This window comes from Phyllostomus hastatus, unplaced genomic scaffold (genome assembly GCF_019186645.2).
Source record: "Phyllostomus hastatus isolate PE091 unplaced genomic scaffold, TTU_PhHast_1.1 phas_contig_98, whole genome shotgun sequence".
Taxonomy (NCBI): domain Eukaryota; kingdom Metazoa; phylum Chordata; class Mammalia; order Chiroptera; family Phyllostomidae; genus Phyllostomus; species Phyllostomus hastatus.
Genome location: NW_025333999.1, coordinates 12092585 through 12109966, shown reverse-complemented (window position 1 = coordinate 12109966; position 17382 = coordinate 12092585). Strand labels below are relative to the sequence as shown.

Below are 17382 nucleotides of genomic sequence, written 5' to 3'. Positions count from 1 at the left end.
AGGGAAGTAAGCGGATTTATCCTCCCTGGTTTGCTAGAGTTCATTGGACATTCGCCAGCACTGATACATCCCCAGCACTTGGCTACTTGGCAAACAGAAAGCAGGCGCTCAACAAATATTTGCCGAATGAACCAAGGAAACCGGTCAGAGGCCATTCCAGAGTGACTGCCACTCACCCAGAAGTCAACTCTTCAGATGTGAACCGGAACCCACTTGTTATTCTCTCACCCGCACTCCGGGTGAGGTATCGAGGTAAGCTCTACTGTCTCCTGTCCGATGAAAAGGCCTTACCTGCATATGGTTCCTTTCTACTGAAAGCTGCCCTGTCTTCCAGGGATTCAGGAATGAACCAAAAACTGACCACAATGGCAGATGCTCTGGGAAAACCTGCCCACTAAACGCCCGGAGAACCCCAAGCTGCCCTCCCGACAGCGGCCTCTGGCCCAGGGCCCCGTCCTTCCCCTACCTCCTCAGAGTTCTTCTCCCTGCTCTCATAGGGCTTGTTTTTGGGAGGAGGGGGAGGTGGCACAGTGGCCGTCATCAGCCCATCCGTCTCCAAAGATGGGGAACCTAGAAATGATACAAAGGAGATGAAGGCAGAGAGAATTCATTAAGGAATCTCACGGAACTGCTGGTTGCCAGGGTAATACTGGAACCAACTCAGCCAATCAAACTGCTAAGCTTTCTGTCTGTGGACAGAAAGAACACGACCTCTGACCCCTCCTGACACATGAAGCACCCTTCATTCACTGGAAAACCTCATGAGTTCTTGAGTAAAACTTCCACTTTTTTTCAGTGTTTTTACTATTAAGCTGAAGATGAAAACCTTTTCTAACCTCAGGTATCACTCTGTTCTCTGACGCTTCCCAAGTGCTTAAAAACTGTCACATAACAGGTGGTCTATAAGTACTGGTTAAATTTAACTGAGCTCTCTGTTCTACCACATAAAGGGTGTGACACCTACTTCCTCCAGGAGACCTTGCCAGATTGTCTCCTGACTCTGGGTTGACTATTCTCTCCCCTTTGGCACATGACTGCCCCTCCAGGAGTCCTTTGTTCCAAGGGCACCTTGGAATTCTTCTCAGGCAGCGTGCCCTGCCAGTTCTCCAAGGCTGGCTGGAGGTAGTAGGTCATGGAACGGGTCTATTTCTTATCCTCATTTGGGACCCCTCCCCATAGAATGCATACGCTGTCTGCTCAGTAGTTCCTAAGGCACTGGCTTCCTCTCTGTTCTTGCCTGCATCTCCCTTGTTACACTTTCATAATTTGAAAAGGGCCAGTGAGACCCTTTGGAGCAGTATAAAAAAACAGTTTAATGAGCCCCAGCAACCTGAGGACTTCTTCATTTGGCAAGGACTTAGTCTAACTGTATTATACCCACTACAACTGAACTGAGACAACTCTATTTATACCTTGTGGCTGTTTGGACAAAAAATTGCCCAGGTTCATGAACATACTCCATTCCAGTAAAACGAGTATCAGGGATTTCTACACAGGAAAACTTACTCAGGGTCCTGGTAGCTTTAGGAGTCAGTGGGGGTGGGCTCAAAGGTGTTGATGGAGGTGTGGAAGACCCATGAAACGGTGTCAGCCGACTGTCCACCAGCTGGAGACTCTTTGGTCTTTGTGCTTTTCTGGCCGGACTCTGGTATGGCGGTGGGGGAGACAAGGAAATGTGCTCAAGGTGAGGATGGCTGGACTCCACAACGCTTGAACAACCTTGTCTGCTGAGCAGAAGCTCGTTATAGGACGTAATTCCAGGAGCCATTTTGAAGCTCACCACATTAGGATGTGGTGGGCACCCATGTAAAGATACTAACAGGTCATTCTTGAACCACAGATTGTTTTCTGGCAGACTTCGGACTTGACTTTGACCACAGATGGACTATGCCATTTAGGTCGGAAATAAGCCAACCTGATTCTCAGGGAAAGCTGGTCTTGCCACACTTAAAACTTGATGTGGCTAATGGAAGAACAAGTTATTTTTTTAAGTTAACAGAAGAGAAATGACAATGTTTGGACTAACTCGTGGAACATGGCAGTGAGAGCCACAACTCCAAGCATCTACCCTGTGTTTACATCATGGGTATGCGCCCTTGTGCCATGACTGATTTAGAGACTTGGGATCGATGTGCATGTGTTTCTCAGTGCGGTCAGACCTGACGCCCGCCCCGGCTGCTGGTGCTGCGAGAGCCCTGTGGCCAGGCTCCGATCTGGTGACTCAGAGCCTTGAAGGGAGTGGTGGTGGGCCTGGCTACAGGGAATGCCCTACAAAACCTCTGGTGCACTTTTTTTCTTTTCTTTACCATCAGCTCAGGTTCTGGCGCTTTCTCTGCAATGACCTGGGACTTGCTCAGGCTCCGTTCTTTTCTCTTGAACTTGCTGATCCGGTTCTCGCTGTCCTCTTTGAGGGGCAGATCTTCAACTCGGGCACCTGCCGAGGCCCTGCGCTCCAGAAGGGGCTCCAGAATCGACCTGTCAGCCAAGGACATGGACCAATCACAAGGTGCTGAACACCTGACTGTCAACATGAATCCCAAAGAGGCCAGGACTCTGGCCCAATCTTGACCTGTGACTTCTCTCTCAGTGTCTGTGCTATTTTTTTTCTTATAATGACAGCTTCAATAATTTTCCTGAAATAACAAAGATTCAATTTTTTAAAAGTCAAGGCTTAGAGCCCCTACTCTGCTGGTGTTCTAAGCAGGCATTTAGTTGGCCTGATGTGTAATCACTCCTGGCTTCCTTAACAAGATGCACTGTGTTTCACAGAGTACTGGTAATTCCCATTCTGGGCTTTAGGCTCCCATTTGCCAAACAGGATGGATGTACTCTACTTCCTGCCAACAAAGAACTGACCCTTTGCAGATGGAGTGCCTGTCATCACTGTGAAATTTTAATGAACACTATACATGCCTAACACTGGTGACAGGAGAATCAAGGTCATCAGTGTGAATCAGCATGAGCTGCTCTAAAGAAACATCCTAAATAAATGGAGGAAATATCATCAATGACTTCTTACTCACTGGAGAAATCTGGGTAAGAGCAATAAGCTGCTTGCCTGGGGTCCCGGCATGGAGAGACAGGACCCCACCCACTGCCCTCTGTTTTCTACCCTGCTGTGTCAGCCTCTCTGGTGTCTCTGATTTTCAACAGCTGCTTCAAAGCTTGTCTGTTTTGAATGGTGCAGAGTTTATATTTAAGAAAGGAGTTAATGAATAGAACAGAACTTCTATCCTTTCCTCCAAGTAGGTAGTAGCTCTTTATGGCATGGGGAAAAACCACAGAAGAAAAAAAATAAACAATGAATCAGGTATTATTTAATATTTAGGAACTCAAAAGATTAAAAACAGAACAAATAATATTGGTGAATATATGATGAAAATTATATAGTCACTCATATATTACACATGGCATTCCATATTGGTATTTGTTTGCTATATCAAGAATTGCAAAAAAAAAAAATCTCACCCTCTGACTAGGTAATGAATGTATGCTTTTGGAAATGCATCCTACATTTGACCTTCACTGAAAGGCCAAGAACTGATCTGAGAGTGCACCCTAAAAATCAAAAAGCTATCTGTATGTGTACACATGTTTGCTACAATACTTAAAAATAAAAATGCATTTTATATTTATATAAGCTAAATGTTTTGCATTAAACTTACAATAAACTTTATGATTATATGTTTAGAAATAATGACAGTATAAATATTCTAGAGTACGAGAAGAATTAATTACAGCATATTTGTACCATGCAATGCTATATAACCATGAAAATGATATTAAAAGCTGATGATGAAATTACATGACAACACGGAATATGCTGATAATAAAAAGACAAAGAGAAAAGCAAGTTACCAAATTATATCTTTGCTACAACTATCTAGAAATATCTATGTCAATGAAAAATACCCAAATAATTTTGGAATATTAATCATTTCATTTCCAGGTAGGGAGCCATTTGGACAGGTTAGTTTTGTGCCATAATTATTATAATACAGAATTACAAAAATGAGTAAATGGTGAGTCAACTGGCTTGATTTATAGTCAACACTAAAGTACGTGATGAAGTTAAATATTCATCATACATATTTAATTAAGCTGGTCACACAATGGTACCAGCAATGCTTCTCCACTTATATAAAATATATATGTGCTTTCCTTGTGTTATATATTTGAACTTAACAGTGGTTCTTTTTTTTTTAAGATTTTATTTTTATTTTGTTTTTAGAGAGAGGGGAAAGGAGAGAGAATGAAAGCGCGAGGAACATAGACATGCAAGAGAAACACCCATTAGCTGCCTGCCGCATGCCCCCAGCTGGGGACCGGGTCCACACCCCAGGCCTGCACCCTGACAAAACCAAACCAGTAAACTTTCAGGTGGCAGGCCGGCACTTAGTCACTGGGCCACACCAGTCAGGACCAGTGGTTATTTCTGAGTGATGAAGTTGTAAGCCTTAATTCTTTCAAAAGTTTCTAGTACTTTGAAAAATGTCTCCATGTACAAATATTAACTTTATAATTAGTGAAATGTTATTTTAAAGTAATATCTCTAAACAGAAAGAACACTTCTTCAAATGCACTCCTTTAAAATGTTTTAAATGTGAACATGTGGAAAGGCGCTCCATGTTTTGCCAAGGAAGGCTCCATATCAAAAGCTGCTGACCCTCCTGAAGCCAGCCCCTAAAGTTAACGTGATCCCAGTAACAAGAGCAACAGGATCCTCCACAAGCTAAACCAAAAGTGACAATGAGAAAACCTGGCCAACTAAGTCCTGAAACGGATTACTACAACCTTTTAAAGCTATAGTAATTACAACTGTATAACACCAGTGCATGAACACACAGGTAGACCAAAGAAATGTGGGGAAAAGTCCACAGGCAGATGAAAGAATGTATAAGAATTTGCTATGTTCATACGGTTGACTGTTCGAGTCCACTGAAAAAAGATGGCTTGCTCACTAAATGTTGTAAGGGGAGCAGGGAGTCACACGAGGAAACTGCTGGCTCCATGCTTCACAGTTTGTACTGAATTCTGAAGAATCAAGATCTAATTGTGAATTGTGAGCCCCTAAAATTAGTTTTAGGGTTTTCTGTAGCTTTAGGGTGGCCTTTAATTATGATACAATATCCAGAAGCTATAAATTGGAAGCAAAGCCAAAAGACAATGAGCTCTAACCACTATGTTGTGCACCTGAAACAGAAAATAATATTGAATGTCAACTGTAATTGAAAAGTAAAATGAAAAAAAAAAGACAAAGGAGAAATTGGGGAAAATACTCAACTCATATTACAAACATGGCCAGTATTCAACAGAAAATGTATACAAAATATTTGACCAGAGTTCACAGAAACAGAGGAAAAAATGCTCAACTTCACGCAAGAAAAAAAAACAAACCCTATTCCAAGAAAATATTTTGCACCTATCAGATTGGCAAAACTTAAAAAGCCCAATGACCCACAGTTTGGTGGCGAGGTGCTGTGACCAGGCAAGCTCTGTGTGTGCTGGCAGGAGAGGAAATTCGTCTAATCTCTACAGAAGTCAGTTTAGGAGTAACTTTGAAAATTCCAACTATCTAGATTGAACAGAGCAATTTCACTTTGGTAGTTTTCTCATCTGTATATTTACAAACTAACTTATTTTTAAGGTTCCTCATTGCCACAGCCACCAGATGTCCATTTGCAGGTCCTGGTGGCCGGTTTCGTGGGGCCCACTTACCGTGACATGCAGCCTGCAGCTCAAAGAAAAGAGGAGGCTCTCTGTGTTTGGAAAAGGAGTAATTTTAAAGATTTAGTAATTGAAAAAAGGATAAATGGAGTGTGACATGCCGCCATTTCTATGATACGAAAGTGTAGGGGGAAATGGTGTTTCGGTGCTGCTTGTGCACCAGGCGTGCTGCGCTCCCGGCGGGGCGCGGAGAACCTGAGTGCCCGCCCCACCTGGCTCTGGGGGCAGTGCTGGCCAGCGGCAGTGGGAGGGCAGGGACTGATGGGAGATGTTTCAGGATATATAGCCATTTGTATCTTTGGAATTTCGTATCAGGGACTACATGAACTACTCATAAACTAAGTATAAATTTAAACATCATTTTTGAAAATTAAAATGATGAAAAAATCAGGCAGTGACAACAAGTATTCGTGAAAAAAATTGGAATGTGACTAGGAAGGTGATAGGGTGTGATAGGATTGGGGTGATTTCCCCCCATAACTGTCGCTGTCATTATGTAAACAGTGATGTTCCTCATGGGGGAGACAACAGGAATGGCCCGAAGGCGAACAGCCCATGAACTCTGAAGTACTTCCCTGACAAGGACAGTGTGTCTACTTCAGCCAACGCTTGCTTGGTACCACAGGCAGATATCAGAAATGGGTCACCACCCCTCCTGGCAATTAAAGATCGAAAGCCTACCCATCCGACCCGGGCCTGGAAGAAGCAGTGTCCGATGAGTTAGAAGAGGAGGAGACCACAGAGGACGTCACCGAGGTGATGGACAGTCTCCGCAGGGTGGACGACATGATGTAGGGCAGCACGACGGACCCTGTGCGGCTCTGCTTCCTCTCGGTCAGTGTGGGTGGCTGGGGACACATGAGCCCTTGTGGTTAGCCGGCCTGGGGCTCAGCCCACAGGAGCGAGTGCAGACCCGTCCATCTGCCGCGGTGCCCAGGCAGATGGCTGGCACCCCACTCTGATTGGTCACTGCCTGGGCTGTCTCAGCCGTTAAATAGTGAAATGCTTATATTTTCACTTATACACACAACTCAGGTTAAACTGCCTTGTTTCTGAGACCAGAGAAAAATTTATCAGCCCCCTGAGAGAGAAATAACCAGTATGTTCACCCACCAATAAAACAGCAAGGTTCTCTGCCTGCTATTCCAGCTTTGCTTCTTTCAGGCATTGCAAAATGGAGTACTGGCCTAGTAGAAAAGTTTTAGATTGAAACTATGGACCTGACACTCAACCTAGTGGGTCTCACCTAGGAAGTAAGGGCACACAGATCTACTGTCATTAGAAATATCTCCTGTAGGGTCACTGAACCCCACCTGCCACCACTGTACATATTTACCTGCTTGTGTCGGCCCGGATCTAAGAAAAACCTCACTCATGAGGTGCAAGTCACAGTCTCGGAACTTATTTTCAAAGAGAAATTTCCCCAGAAGAAAGCTCTTAACTGGTGGCAGGTTAAGAAGTAATTTTTTAGGAATTCATGATTGAACACTCAGATGACAGAAAGAGATGATCAAAAAGATCTCTGGAGAGAAAGGGAGTGTAGCTAGAGGTTTGGCAACAGGAGAGAGGAGTGTGTGTGAGAAATTCAGAGCTTTGGTTTGAGGAGAGAGGATGTGAAAACTGGGGGTTCAAGAACAAGGCAGTTCAACGGCGTGAGGTGAGGTCACACTGAGAGCAGTGGATGGATGATGCTGGAGCCAAGCACACGGGCAACTGCTGAAAGGTTAGCATGTGCATCCCTCCACCCAGCTCCTTGGGGGAAAACAGAAAATTGTAGCTGTGAGAAATGTGTTTAGAAGGGTCAAAAATTATAAAGTCAGCTATGTGCATTGTAAAATGTACTTCATAATTCTTTCTCCCCTTCAAAGGTGTAGAGAGTATAAACTTACCATCAAAATAAAATTATTAGAAAAAAAGCATAAGAATGGGCTAGACAGGATAGCAACAACCGGTGTCTGGGATCAGGGGCACCCCACCTTCTCACAGAGTCATGCCCACAGCGAGGGCCCTGGCCCAGCAGCATCAGTCCCGCCTGAGAGCGGGCTAGGAATGGAAATCCTCAGGCAGCCCCCAGGCCTGCTGGATGAGAAACCCAGGGCGGGGCCCAGCAACGTGTGCTTCTGAGGGTGATGAGGGCCACTTCTGAGGTGGGAGAGCCCCTCTCCACTCAAGGATGGCTGCAGGCCATCACAGCCAGCCACGCCTTTGCTGACCCACCCCTGGATTTTCACACCAGGCCTGTTGTTTTGATTCATTCACCATCTGCAAAACTGGTCAATATCATACAAGGTAACAGAAACTGAAAAGCTCCAAGGCTACTTAGGCAAAGCCTACCAGCGTGATAACCCCATAGAGTCTCTCCACTTTCTCCTTGAGCTCCTGGAAGCAGGAGGACAAGCGGTCGTGCAGCGGCTTGAGCTGCTCCGTCAGTTTCTCCCCATGGATGCGGATCCCCTCCGTCAGCAGAGGCATCTGGAAAGAAGGGTGCAGAGAAGGTGCAGTAGGGTTGACAGAGGGGGAGTCCAGGCCTGGAGGCTGGGGAAAGATGGGGGTGCGGCTGGACAGCACTCATCCGAGGAGAGAGCTATTTGTCCGAGTGGCGCTTGGGAGCTGAATGCGTGGGTCAGGGGTGCAGAGAACCGCGCCCGAGGATACAAGCCAGTGACAAACTGGGGAAGCACCACCTGATGAGGCAAAGCCACCTGAACCTTTTCTGTGGATGAGCAACTGACAGGTTGAAGCCTTAGATGGATTTAAGTTCACTGAAGTAGTGGGAAGGAGAAAACTGAGGCCAACATCTCCCGGCTGAAACACTGGCCAGCAAACTGCCTGGGGGACTTGATCTCACCTCTGAAAGGGCCCTCTCAATGCCCTGCAGTCTAGTGCATGCTTTTACTAGGCTGCTTTGCCAAATAAACAAATACATAGGTTTCGATTCCGTGTTTTTAAAGGGAAAGTAACCCTAAAAGTGGGCTTGTAGATCTGAGCCCTGGAGTATCTCAGACTCGTGCCCCACAGCTGCCCACAGAGTGCAGTGGGAAGCTGGAGGGTCCCGGGTGGCCTACCTGTAATGCGATCAGCCTCTTCAGCAGCTCAATCTTCTCCTGTTCTTCAGGATGCTCCTGCAGGTACTTCTCTGTAAAAAAAGCCTAAGAGCAGAGCACATGGAATGTTAATGAAAACACATACTTGTCCGTATATTTGGCCCTAGTGCAAGGGAGGGTCTGGGGTGGGGTGGTGAAACATCCTCCATCCCCAGTAAACCAGGAGCGACGGCGTGACATCATAGCCCTTATACACAGTGACAATTCAAAAAGGTGGGTGCTGTTTTGTGGTCTTTCCAGAATCATGCGGTTCCTATCAAGAGTATGTTCTCAACAACCACACACACACACACACACACACACACACACACACACACACACACACACACATGAAATAATAATTAGCAGTGGAGCAGAATGTCATTCCTTAAAATAACTTTCCTAGCCCTGGCTGGTGTGGCTCAGTGGACTGAGTGCCAGCCTGCGAACCAAAGGGTTGCTGTTTTGATTCTCAGTCAGGACACAAGCCTGGGTTGCAGGCCAGGTCCTCAGTAGGGGGTATGTGAGAGGCAACCACACACTGATATTTTTCTCTTTCTCCTTCCCTTCCCCTCTCTAAAAACAAACAAACAAACAAACAAATAAATAAAATCTTTAAAACAGAATAACTTTCCCAAAGAATTAAGACCAAATGGCAACATCAAAAAGTTACTCATTACTGGCTGGCATAGCTCAGTGGATTGAGTGCGGGCTGGGAACCAAAGTGTCCCAGGTTCGATTCCCAGCCAGGGTACATTCCTGGGTTGCAGGCCATAAACCCCAGCAACAGCACATTGATGTTTCTCTCTCTCTCTCTCTCTCTATCGCCCTCCCTTCCCTCTCTAAAAATAAATAAATAAAATATTAAAAAAAAAAGTTACTCATTAGATTAAGTATATAGGTGCTATAAAGAAAAGAACAAAAAATTAACAGGTTGGAGATGTAGCTGACGATTTTGCTGCTTTACCACATGATACAGGCTGTATCACAATTTCTTCCTATGTTAAATGAAGATTATGTCTGTCTTTTCTTACTAACCACCTATCCAAAAGGCTATTTTGAGGATATGAAACATAGATATAAAGATGTTTTGGAAATATTAAATGCAGGTTGCATTTACGTCAAGAACACATTGCCTATAATATCATCAGTAAACATTCATAGCCCCCATGGCTAAGGCCCGATAATAGGGAAATAACACTCAAACAATCAATATAGGTGTTACATAGGAGATCATTTACAGAACAGAACTCATTAGGGAAGAAAACAGAATTCTGTAATAAGTATTTCCACTAAGAGTTCAAAATGGGAGTTGTATAGTTTCTCCTTGTACCTTGACCCTCACTTGTGAGAGTGCTTTCAAAGACCAACTTCATAGAAACCCCCTTATTCTTCTGCTCCACAAGAGCGCCACCCCATTATATGAAAGCCAAGAGTTCCTGAGACTACAGCAATTATAAAAGTGATCAGCCCATTTTGTGTGGAGAACAGAATATGTGTGGACTGTACCTTACAGAAAGGTGTTATAGGTTGTCCAGCACCCACCCCACCCCAAATTCATATGTGGAAGTCCTGAGCCCCCCAACACCTCAGAATGGGACTTTCCAGAAAGGGGTACTGTGAAGGCAGACATGCACACACAGGGAAAACACCCTGTGAGGAGACACATGGAGAAGACAGCCACCTACAAGCCAAGGGACATGAGAGACTGCCCTTGAGCGAGCCACCCGAAGGTAGGAGACAGGCAGGGAGCAGATTCTTCCTCAGTGCTCGGAGGGAAGAACACTGTGGGCACCTTGACCTCAGACTGCTGGACTTCAGAGCTGGGAGAGTCACTGCCCACTGCTTCAGGCTGCCCTGTCGGCAGCAGGCACTGTGCTCTGGCAGCAGCTCCACCAGAGGAACGCAACAGGACAGACACAGAGCAGGTGGTGGCAAGGGAAGCAGGGCCGCACGTTTCCCAGCGGCGCACGACAGCCAGATTCACGCTTAGAAGGACTGTCGATATACAGTGCTATGTCAATCTTCATTCACCTTCGAATACCAGCAGTTTAAACTTTTGGAAGTAAAAACCAACTTTCTGATATATGATAAAATGCACTTAAATTCACACAGCACTGGAACATCACCCATGAAGAACACGGGATCACACGTCCGTTCCACCTAGACAGACTGGAGGCTGGAGGAGAGCCGACACCAAGCCTCCATTACGTGGCAAGTGCCGCTTGATGTTCCTTAGATACAGGGTGTCTCCCTCAAGGGCTCAAGCGGCTCTTGTAAGTTGGGTATCTTCTTCACCTTCTTCAGGCTGGAAACCTGGAGCTCAGAGAGGTTACGTCTCCCAGGAGCACCCAGCGGCCAATGGAACAACAGGGAGCCAGGATGGGGCCGTAGCAGTGACCACTCTAAGGCCAGCGTGTTGTGCGCAAACAGAAATACGAGTAGGAAGGTCAGCCTGCCTAACGTCCACCGGACCCTCCATCCACCTCCCCTTCTTCCCCCTCATTCACCAGGCTACTCAACAGGGGTGTCCTAGCCAAACGTATGTTTTCAAGAGGAAGACTCCAGAATTATTTAGCCACGAAAAATGTACCTAACAACGACAAATGCGGCCTCTGTTAACTACAGTTGATCCTTGAACATCATGGGGGCTAGGGGTGCTGACCCCCTCCTGCAGTCCACAGTCAAAACCCACTAACATTTTTGACTCCATAGTAGGCCCTATTCATCTACAGATTCAACCAAGTGCAGGTGGAAAACAGTATTTTTGATCTGCAGTTGGGAATGTGAAAATTCTACCCCTAGCTGACTGAATCCATGGATGTGAAAGTTGGGGATATGAAGGGCCAACTGCACTCACTGAAAAAGTCCAGGTATAAGGGGCCTGCACAGGTCAAGTCTGTGTTATTCAGGGTCAGCTGTACCCGTAACTGAACTCTACTTACCGAATGCATCATCTCCACCCTGAATGTGACATGCCCACGTCCTGTGCAATGCAGGCACAGGTGGGGAGCACTCCTTTCACGGTTTTCCAGGGTGACTGATGCAACACTTAGTTGAACTGATTTAACTGTAGAGCCAGGGCCAGCATTTGCGCCTACGACCTCTGGCCCACCACACTGGGGTGCAGTTCCCAGAGGCTAATTCTAAATGAAGTGTGGCTCTGCCCTTCCCACATGTGGCTTCACTTCAGAGCATCCGCAAATATGGGATGCACCTATATGCTTCCCCCCTCCAGGAGAGTGGGGGAGTGAGGGAGGAGGGCAGGGGAGCCCAGCAGAGACGAAAGGTCTGATGGACCTGTCAGGGACTCTCTTCCAGGCAGCAGCCCCACCCAGGGCTGGGTTCCTGGGGGTCTCCAGGAGCTTCGAGGTAGGGGACAAGCTTTTCATTCATTTCAGTGACCCACTCATAAAATGGGGGGAGGGAACATCTCTCAGAGAAATGGTGAGAAGCTAATTCACCAGCTGCACAATGCCAGACAGCAGTGTGGGGACACCCAGACCTGTGTGTGCTGTGGGGTCCAGGGACCTGACCCACCTTTTCGTAGTTGGAGTAACCCCCCATGACAGCCGGGTCCACAATGCCGTTGAGCAGCATGGAGAGCGGGTGCACGGAGAGGGCCCGGTCCCAGGCGTGCTGCTGCACGCAGTTGCTGATCCTCTCATTGGTGAGCTCCATGGTCTCGATGGCATTCTCCAGGGGGCTGATCTCCTCCTGTGACAGAGGGGGTGGTATGACCTCCACTGCAAAGACTGGGGGAAGCCCAGCATTCCCCTCGCAGGATAAAATGCCCACTGAGCTATGGAGGAGTTAGCTCTTTGCTGGTCAAGATAATGTTTCTTAGGATACTACACATATGTGAAATGGTGCCAATAAGTTGCAAAATAAGTTTCTAAGGATTTCCTTAGAAAGTGTAAGGGTGGTTTAAACATTGGCATGATAGTCACAATTGTTTCTGGGGGCAGAGCATCTGCAGAAATTTTGAGAAGAAAATTTAAATCTGTAATAATGATTGTTTCTAGGCAAAGCTTCCTCATAAACTTTTGAGATCAGTGACAGCAGAGTTACAGGCTATCTGGTCCAAGGCACTTCTGTACCACCAAGAGTGGTCCCTGGCGAGAGGTTCGGTGCTTCTGCCATGGGGAAGTGTGAATGGCTTTGGAAGCGACATTCAGACCATGCAGAAGTCGCCTTCACACGGGTCCTGTGGTTAATAGGAGTCAGAAATAATAGGATGCATGAGAATTTCAGGCTGCGTCTTGGATGACAATAAAATAAGACACAATACAGACTCAAAGAGAGCTCCTCATGGGAAATGTCTTCAAAACCAAGTTTCAAGGAAAAATGCCTCCTTCATCATCGTGGGTAATCACCACCTCCTCCAGACTTGATTCTAAAAGTCTGTCCAGAAATCATACTCATCCTTGAAGATAAATGATTTATACTAGTGGTATGGGATCTGCCCAACTTCAATTCAGACTGTTCAAGATGCCAAGTACTGTGTTATGCACCATAGTTACAGAAGTAATTAAGATGTAATTCATGGCTGGAAGGGACTGATGGTTTCAGTGGGATCTCATGACACGTGGAAATGGGGGTAACTGGTTAGGAATAAGTGCAGGAGGCGAGGGGCACGGAGAAAGAGCACCTAAGCCACCTTGGGGGTTTCAGAGATGACTTCCTGGAAAATGTGGCACCTAAACTGAATCTGAATGGGAGTGAGTGAGGTTGAGCAGTGGCAAGAGGGCAGTCTGGGTAGAGAAAAGGAGCCCATTCTTGGACAGTTGACACAGCATCGACCGAGCAGCTTAGTTCCAGGAGATTCCACAGGACAAGTGGTGGGAGAGCTGGGCCGCAAAGACCCAGTGTTCATGTGCTAAGGAGTCTGGACTCGGCACTCCAGGCACCAATGGGAGTCACACCCTGAGGCCCAGAGAAGAATGGACCTCAGAAGGCTGAGGCAGGGAGGCTGGTGAAGGGGTTTTCAATGGCATCCAAGGAGGCGTGAATGAGGGGCCAGAAACAGGGTGCAAGGGTACAGGGGCTGGAAATAAAACAGACTTAGTGAACATGAAAACCAGGCAGCTTTGGGGGACGGCTGACGATGGAAGAGTCTAGGATGCCTGTGACAAGGCACTAGATGTGACAAGCCGGGGCTAAAAGAAGAGGACAAGTTCTGAGAGAGGAGAATGGATGGACAGGAAACGCAAGGGAGGCATTCCAAAAATGCCTGGGCACCAGCAGGGTCCCAGAGGAAGCAGCGCGCCTCGGGCCATGAAAGCGGCATTCACGGTGGGCAGCCCTCAGGGTGGTGCTGTCACATCAGTGTCACAGAGGCGTGCTATCAGACACGCATGTCCTTTATTCCTCTTCTGGAAAACGACACTGGACAGAGGAGGCTGGCTGAGCTCGTGAGAACCAGAGGGGGCATTTAATAAAGGCTCTTATTATATTTGGGGACAGAAAGATTTTTCTGAGTTCTAGTTTTGAATGACTCACTGTTGAAATCTGCTTGACTTCAAACCACTTGAGGATCCCAGGGAAGGTGTACGCAGTCGTATACGTGGTCCTTTCAATCCACATGGTCTGGCGGGAGAAGCAGAAGAGGAAACACTGGTCAGTGACCAGGCTTTTAAAGAACACAACTCCCTGGTTCACTTAAGTGCGATTCCATTCTCCAAAGCCTCCTTAGAGAATGGGCCCCAGAGTGTCGAGTCCTGGATGTTAATAGCTGAAAGGATCCTCGCCCTGGGCCCTCTCACCCTCCAGATGGGAAATCTGAGGTCCAGAGAGGTGTGTCCTGCTCACGGTCATAGTGGTGGCAGGCCTAGGAGTACAGCCCTGGTTCTGGACCCCAGCTCTAGGGTTTTCCACTCAGGCAACAGCCTGCTGTCTTGGTAACTAGGATGTGGAGCCTCTATCCCCGGCCCCATTTCTACTAGATACGCTGGTTCAGTGGGAGGCTGCCACTGGATGCCAAGTTCACCTTGTTCTAGGGGCCCAAGAGGGTGGACTTACAGCAAACTCATTGTCTGGATCCTTTTCTCCTTTCCGGAATGGGCGAGAATATTGGAACTGCTGCACTTCATTGGCTCTGTAGTAGCTGGGAAAGACACCGCCACAATGTTGTCTTATCTCTTACAAACAGCTCTCCTTCATCTGACTGCCCAGAACCTGGGACATGCCTCCCAAGAACCGAGTCTTAGGCACTACGCTCTCAAACTGAGGGCTTCCACAACAAGGGCTGAAGTTGACACACAATGTGATTTTATTTATTGTACATCTTTTTAAAAAGCTTTTATTCACTGATTTTAGAGAGGAAAGTGGGAGAAGAGAGAGAAACATGGATTTGTTGTTACACTCAGTTATACACTCACTGGCTGATTCCTGTATGTGCCCTGAGCAGGGATCAAGCCTGGTGCACTGGGATGACAGCGTTCTAACAGACCGAGCCACACCACTCAGGGCTTTCCCATGCATCTTAACTTTTATTATTTATAAATCTATTCCACAGCTCACAATTTAAAAGGGTCTATGTCCGTGTTTATGATCTCATCTGTATTTTTATAATGCTTCTATCAATCTTAGTAGCATTTTAGCTTCTAGAAGGAATTGGACCTTCTGTCACTGGGGAACTCATTAGGCAAGGGGAAGTAAGCCACTACTGACTGGTGAACCTCTGAACAGAAATAAGAGCTAGGGATTCCAAAACCTGAGAGTGAAATTCCTGAGTTCCCTCTATCTGCTTAAAAAAACAAGCAACCCCCCCCCCAAAAAAAAACAGAATCCCCCAGCACCTTTGAGTTACCAAGCTCCTACACTAAAAATGGAATAGACAATTACTAAGGTCTATGTGTTTGTGTCACTTGCCCAAATTCCTACGTTGAAAGCTCATTTCCAGTGTGATGGTGTCAGGAGGGGACCCCTTGGGAGTTGAGAGGACGGGAAGCTGGAGCCCCCGTGAGTGGGATTAGTGCCCTTCTGAAGCAGACCCGGGAGAGCTCCCTCGCCCCTCCCACTGTGAGGGCACCTGGAGAGGGCGGTCCTCCACAACCAGGAAGCAGGCCCTCCCCAGACCCCACCGTGCTGGCGCCTTGACCTCAGACTTTCCTGCTCCCAGCACCGTGAGAACTCAATTTCTGCTGTTTACCAAGCACCCAGCCTGCGGCATCTGTTACCACAGCCTGAATGGACTCAGATGACAGGAGGGCTTCCAAACAACAATAAACTAAGGCTTCGGTTTTGACGGGCTTCTAGACAAAGGGTGTGGGAGAGATAGGGGTTTTTAAAAAACAAACAAGAGAGCACACTTACTTTAAGATCTGTTCTGGAACTGGTTTATCCTTGTAGCTGCGTGGCAGGTTCATCACAGGCTTAACGGTGAAACACTGCATATCTGAGGGGCCCGTTAAGGAAGGAGAGGGGACCAGAGCAAGGCTGTCACAGGCTGAAAGCCCACCTGTGCCTCCTGCTTCACGGACAGAAAAGACACCTGCCTCATCTTTCCCCTCTGCCAAGTGCCAGGAGCGCACTGAAAAGGGGGCCCCTCTCGCATTCCCCAAATGCCTTGGTAAGTCATCATCCTAGGGTATTTTTTGGTCAGTCACACGCTAAAGGACCTTCCCAGAGAAAAACAGATGTCAATCAGATATACCAAAAAAAGTGATTAGAAACTCCTTAAATAATTTCTTTTGGACAAGCATTCCTCGGAAGTAGCTAGACTCTAGAGTCAGGGCAACAGAAAGTTCTTATATCTCTGGACACCATTTGTTTACAGGGGGCCCCAGCTGGGCACTGTACAAAGTGTTTTGAAACGTGGTCTCCAGTCAACACAACGACCATCAGGTCATTCATCGTTTACCAGCGAAGAACAGGAGCACCCGAGGAAACCCACATCGTACAGCTGGGAAGTGAAGTCAGGCTCCACACGGCCTCAGCCCAGGCCTGCTCTGACCAAAGGACCCCACCTCAGTGATGACTGCTTTTGTCCTCTACAGAGCAGACATACTGTGTCAATGCCTACGGTATTTAAACTACACTTTCAAGCATCTGGGTCTAGGACTACCAGTATTTCTCCAAGAGAAGGGTGCAGCCTACCCGCACCAGAGCCACCTGGAGACTCACTCACAATACAGAATTAGGATTCACAGCTGCTGAATTAGAATCTCTGTGTTGCTTCTTCTTCAGAATAAAGTCTGAGAACCACTGGGCTATCTTGTGTGCTATTATTAGTTTATAAAACATTTTCACCTAAGTTACCTTCTTTTTATTTTGATCCTTGCACAGGTTCCACAAGGGACTTTTGGAAAACAGCCTTGCCCTATCACCCTGCAGACGAGAAAACCGAGGCCTGGCCAGCTGAAACACTGCGGGCAAGGTCGAACAGCTCTGCGCCGTCACTGAAGGCCACGTCCTGGGACACCTGTTTCTAAAGACACTTCCTTTTTTTTAAAGGTTTTATTTATTTATTTGTAGAGAAGGGAGGGAGGGAGAAGGAGAGGGGAAGAAACATCAATGTGTGGTTGCCTGTTGTGCACCCCCTACTGGAAACCTGGTCTGCAACCCAGGC

General features: G+C 47.0%; 1 protein-coding gene across 2 annotated transcripts in view; it reads right to left on the bottom strand.

Annotated features, from left to right (window-relative positions):
* The window catches only part of DOCK5 (dedicator of cytokinesis 5), a 193887-nt gene that overhangs the window by 1183 nt on the left and 175322 nt on the right, over positions 1-17382 (bottom strand). For both annotated transcript variants that reach the window (XM_045852821.1, XM_045852820.1), the window contains exons 42-51: positions 16128-16209; positions 14832-14916; positions 14313-14399; positions 12351-12527; positions 8793-8876; positions 8062-8199; positions 6409-6575; positions 2307-2475; positions 1507-1645; positions 467-570 (exon numbers count right to left, since the gene is read on the bottom strand). In XM_045852821.1, coding sequence (XP_045708777.1) covers positions 467-570; positions 1507-1645; positions 2307-2475; positions 6409-6575; positions 8062-8199; positions 8793-8876; positions 12351-12527; positions 14313-14399; positions 14832-14916; positions 16128-16209 — 1232 coding nt within the window. The remainder of the gene's footprint in view (positions 1-466; positions 571-1506; positions 1646-2306; positions 2476-6408; positions 6576-8061; positions 8200-8792; positions 8877-12350; positions 12528-14312; positions 14400-14831; positions 14917-16127; positions 16210-17382) is intronic.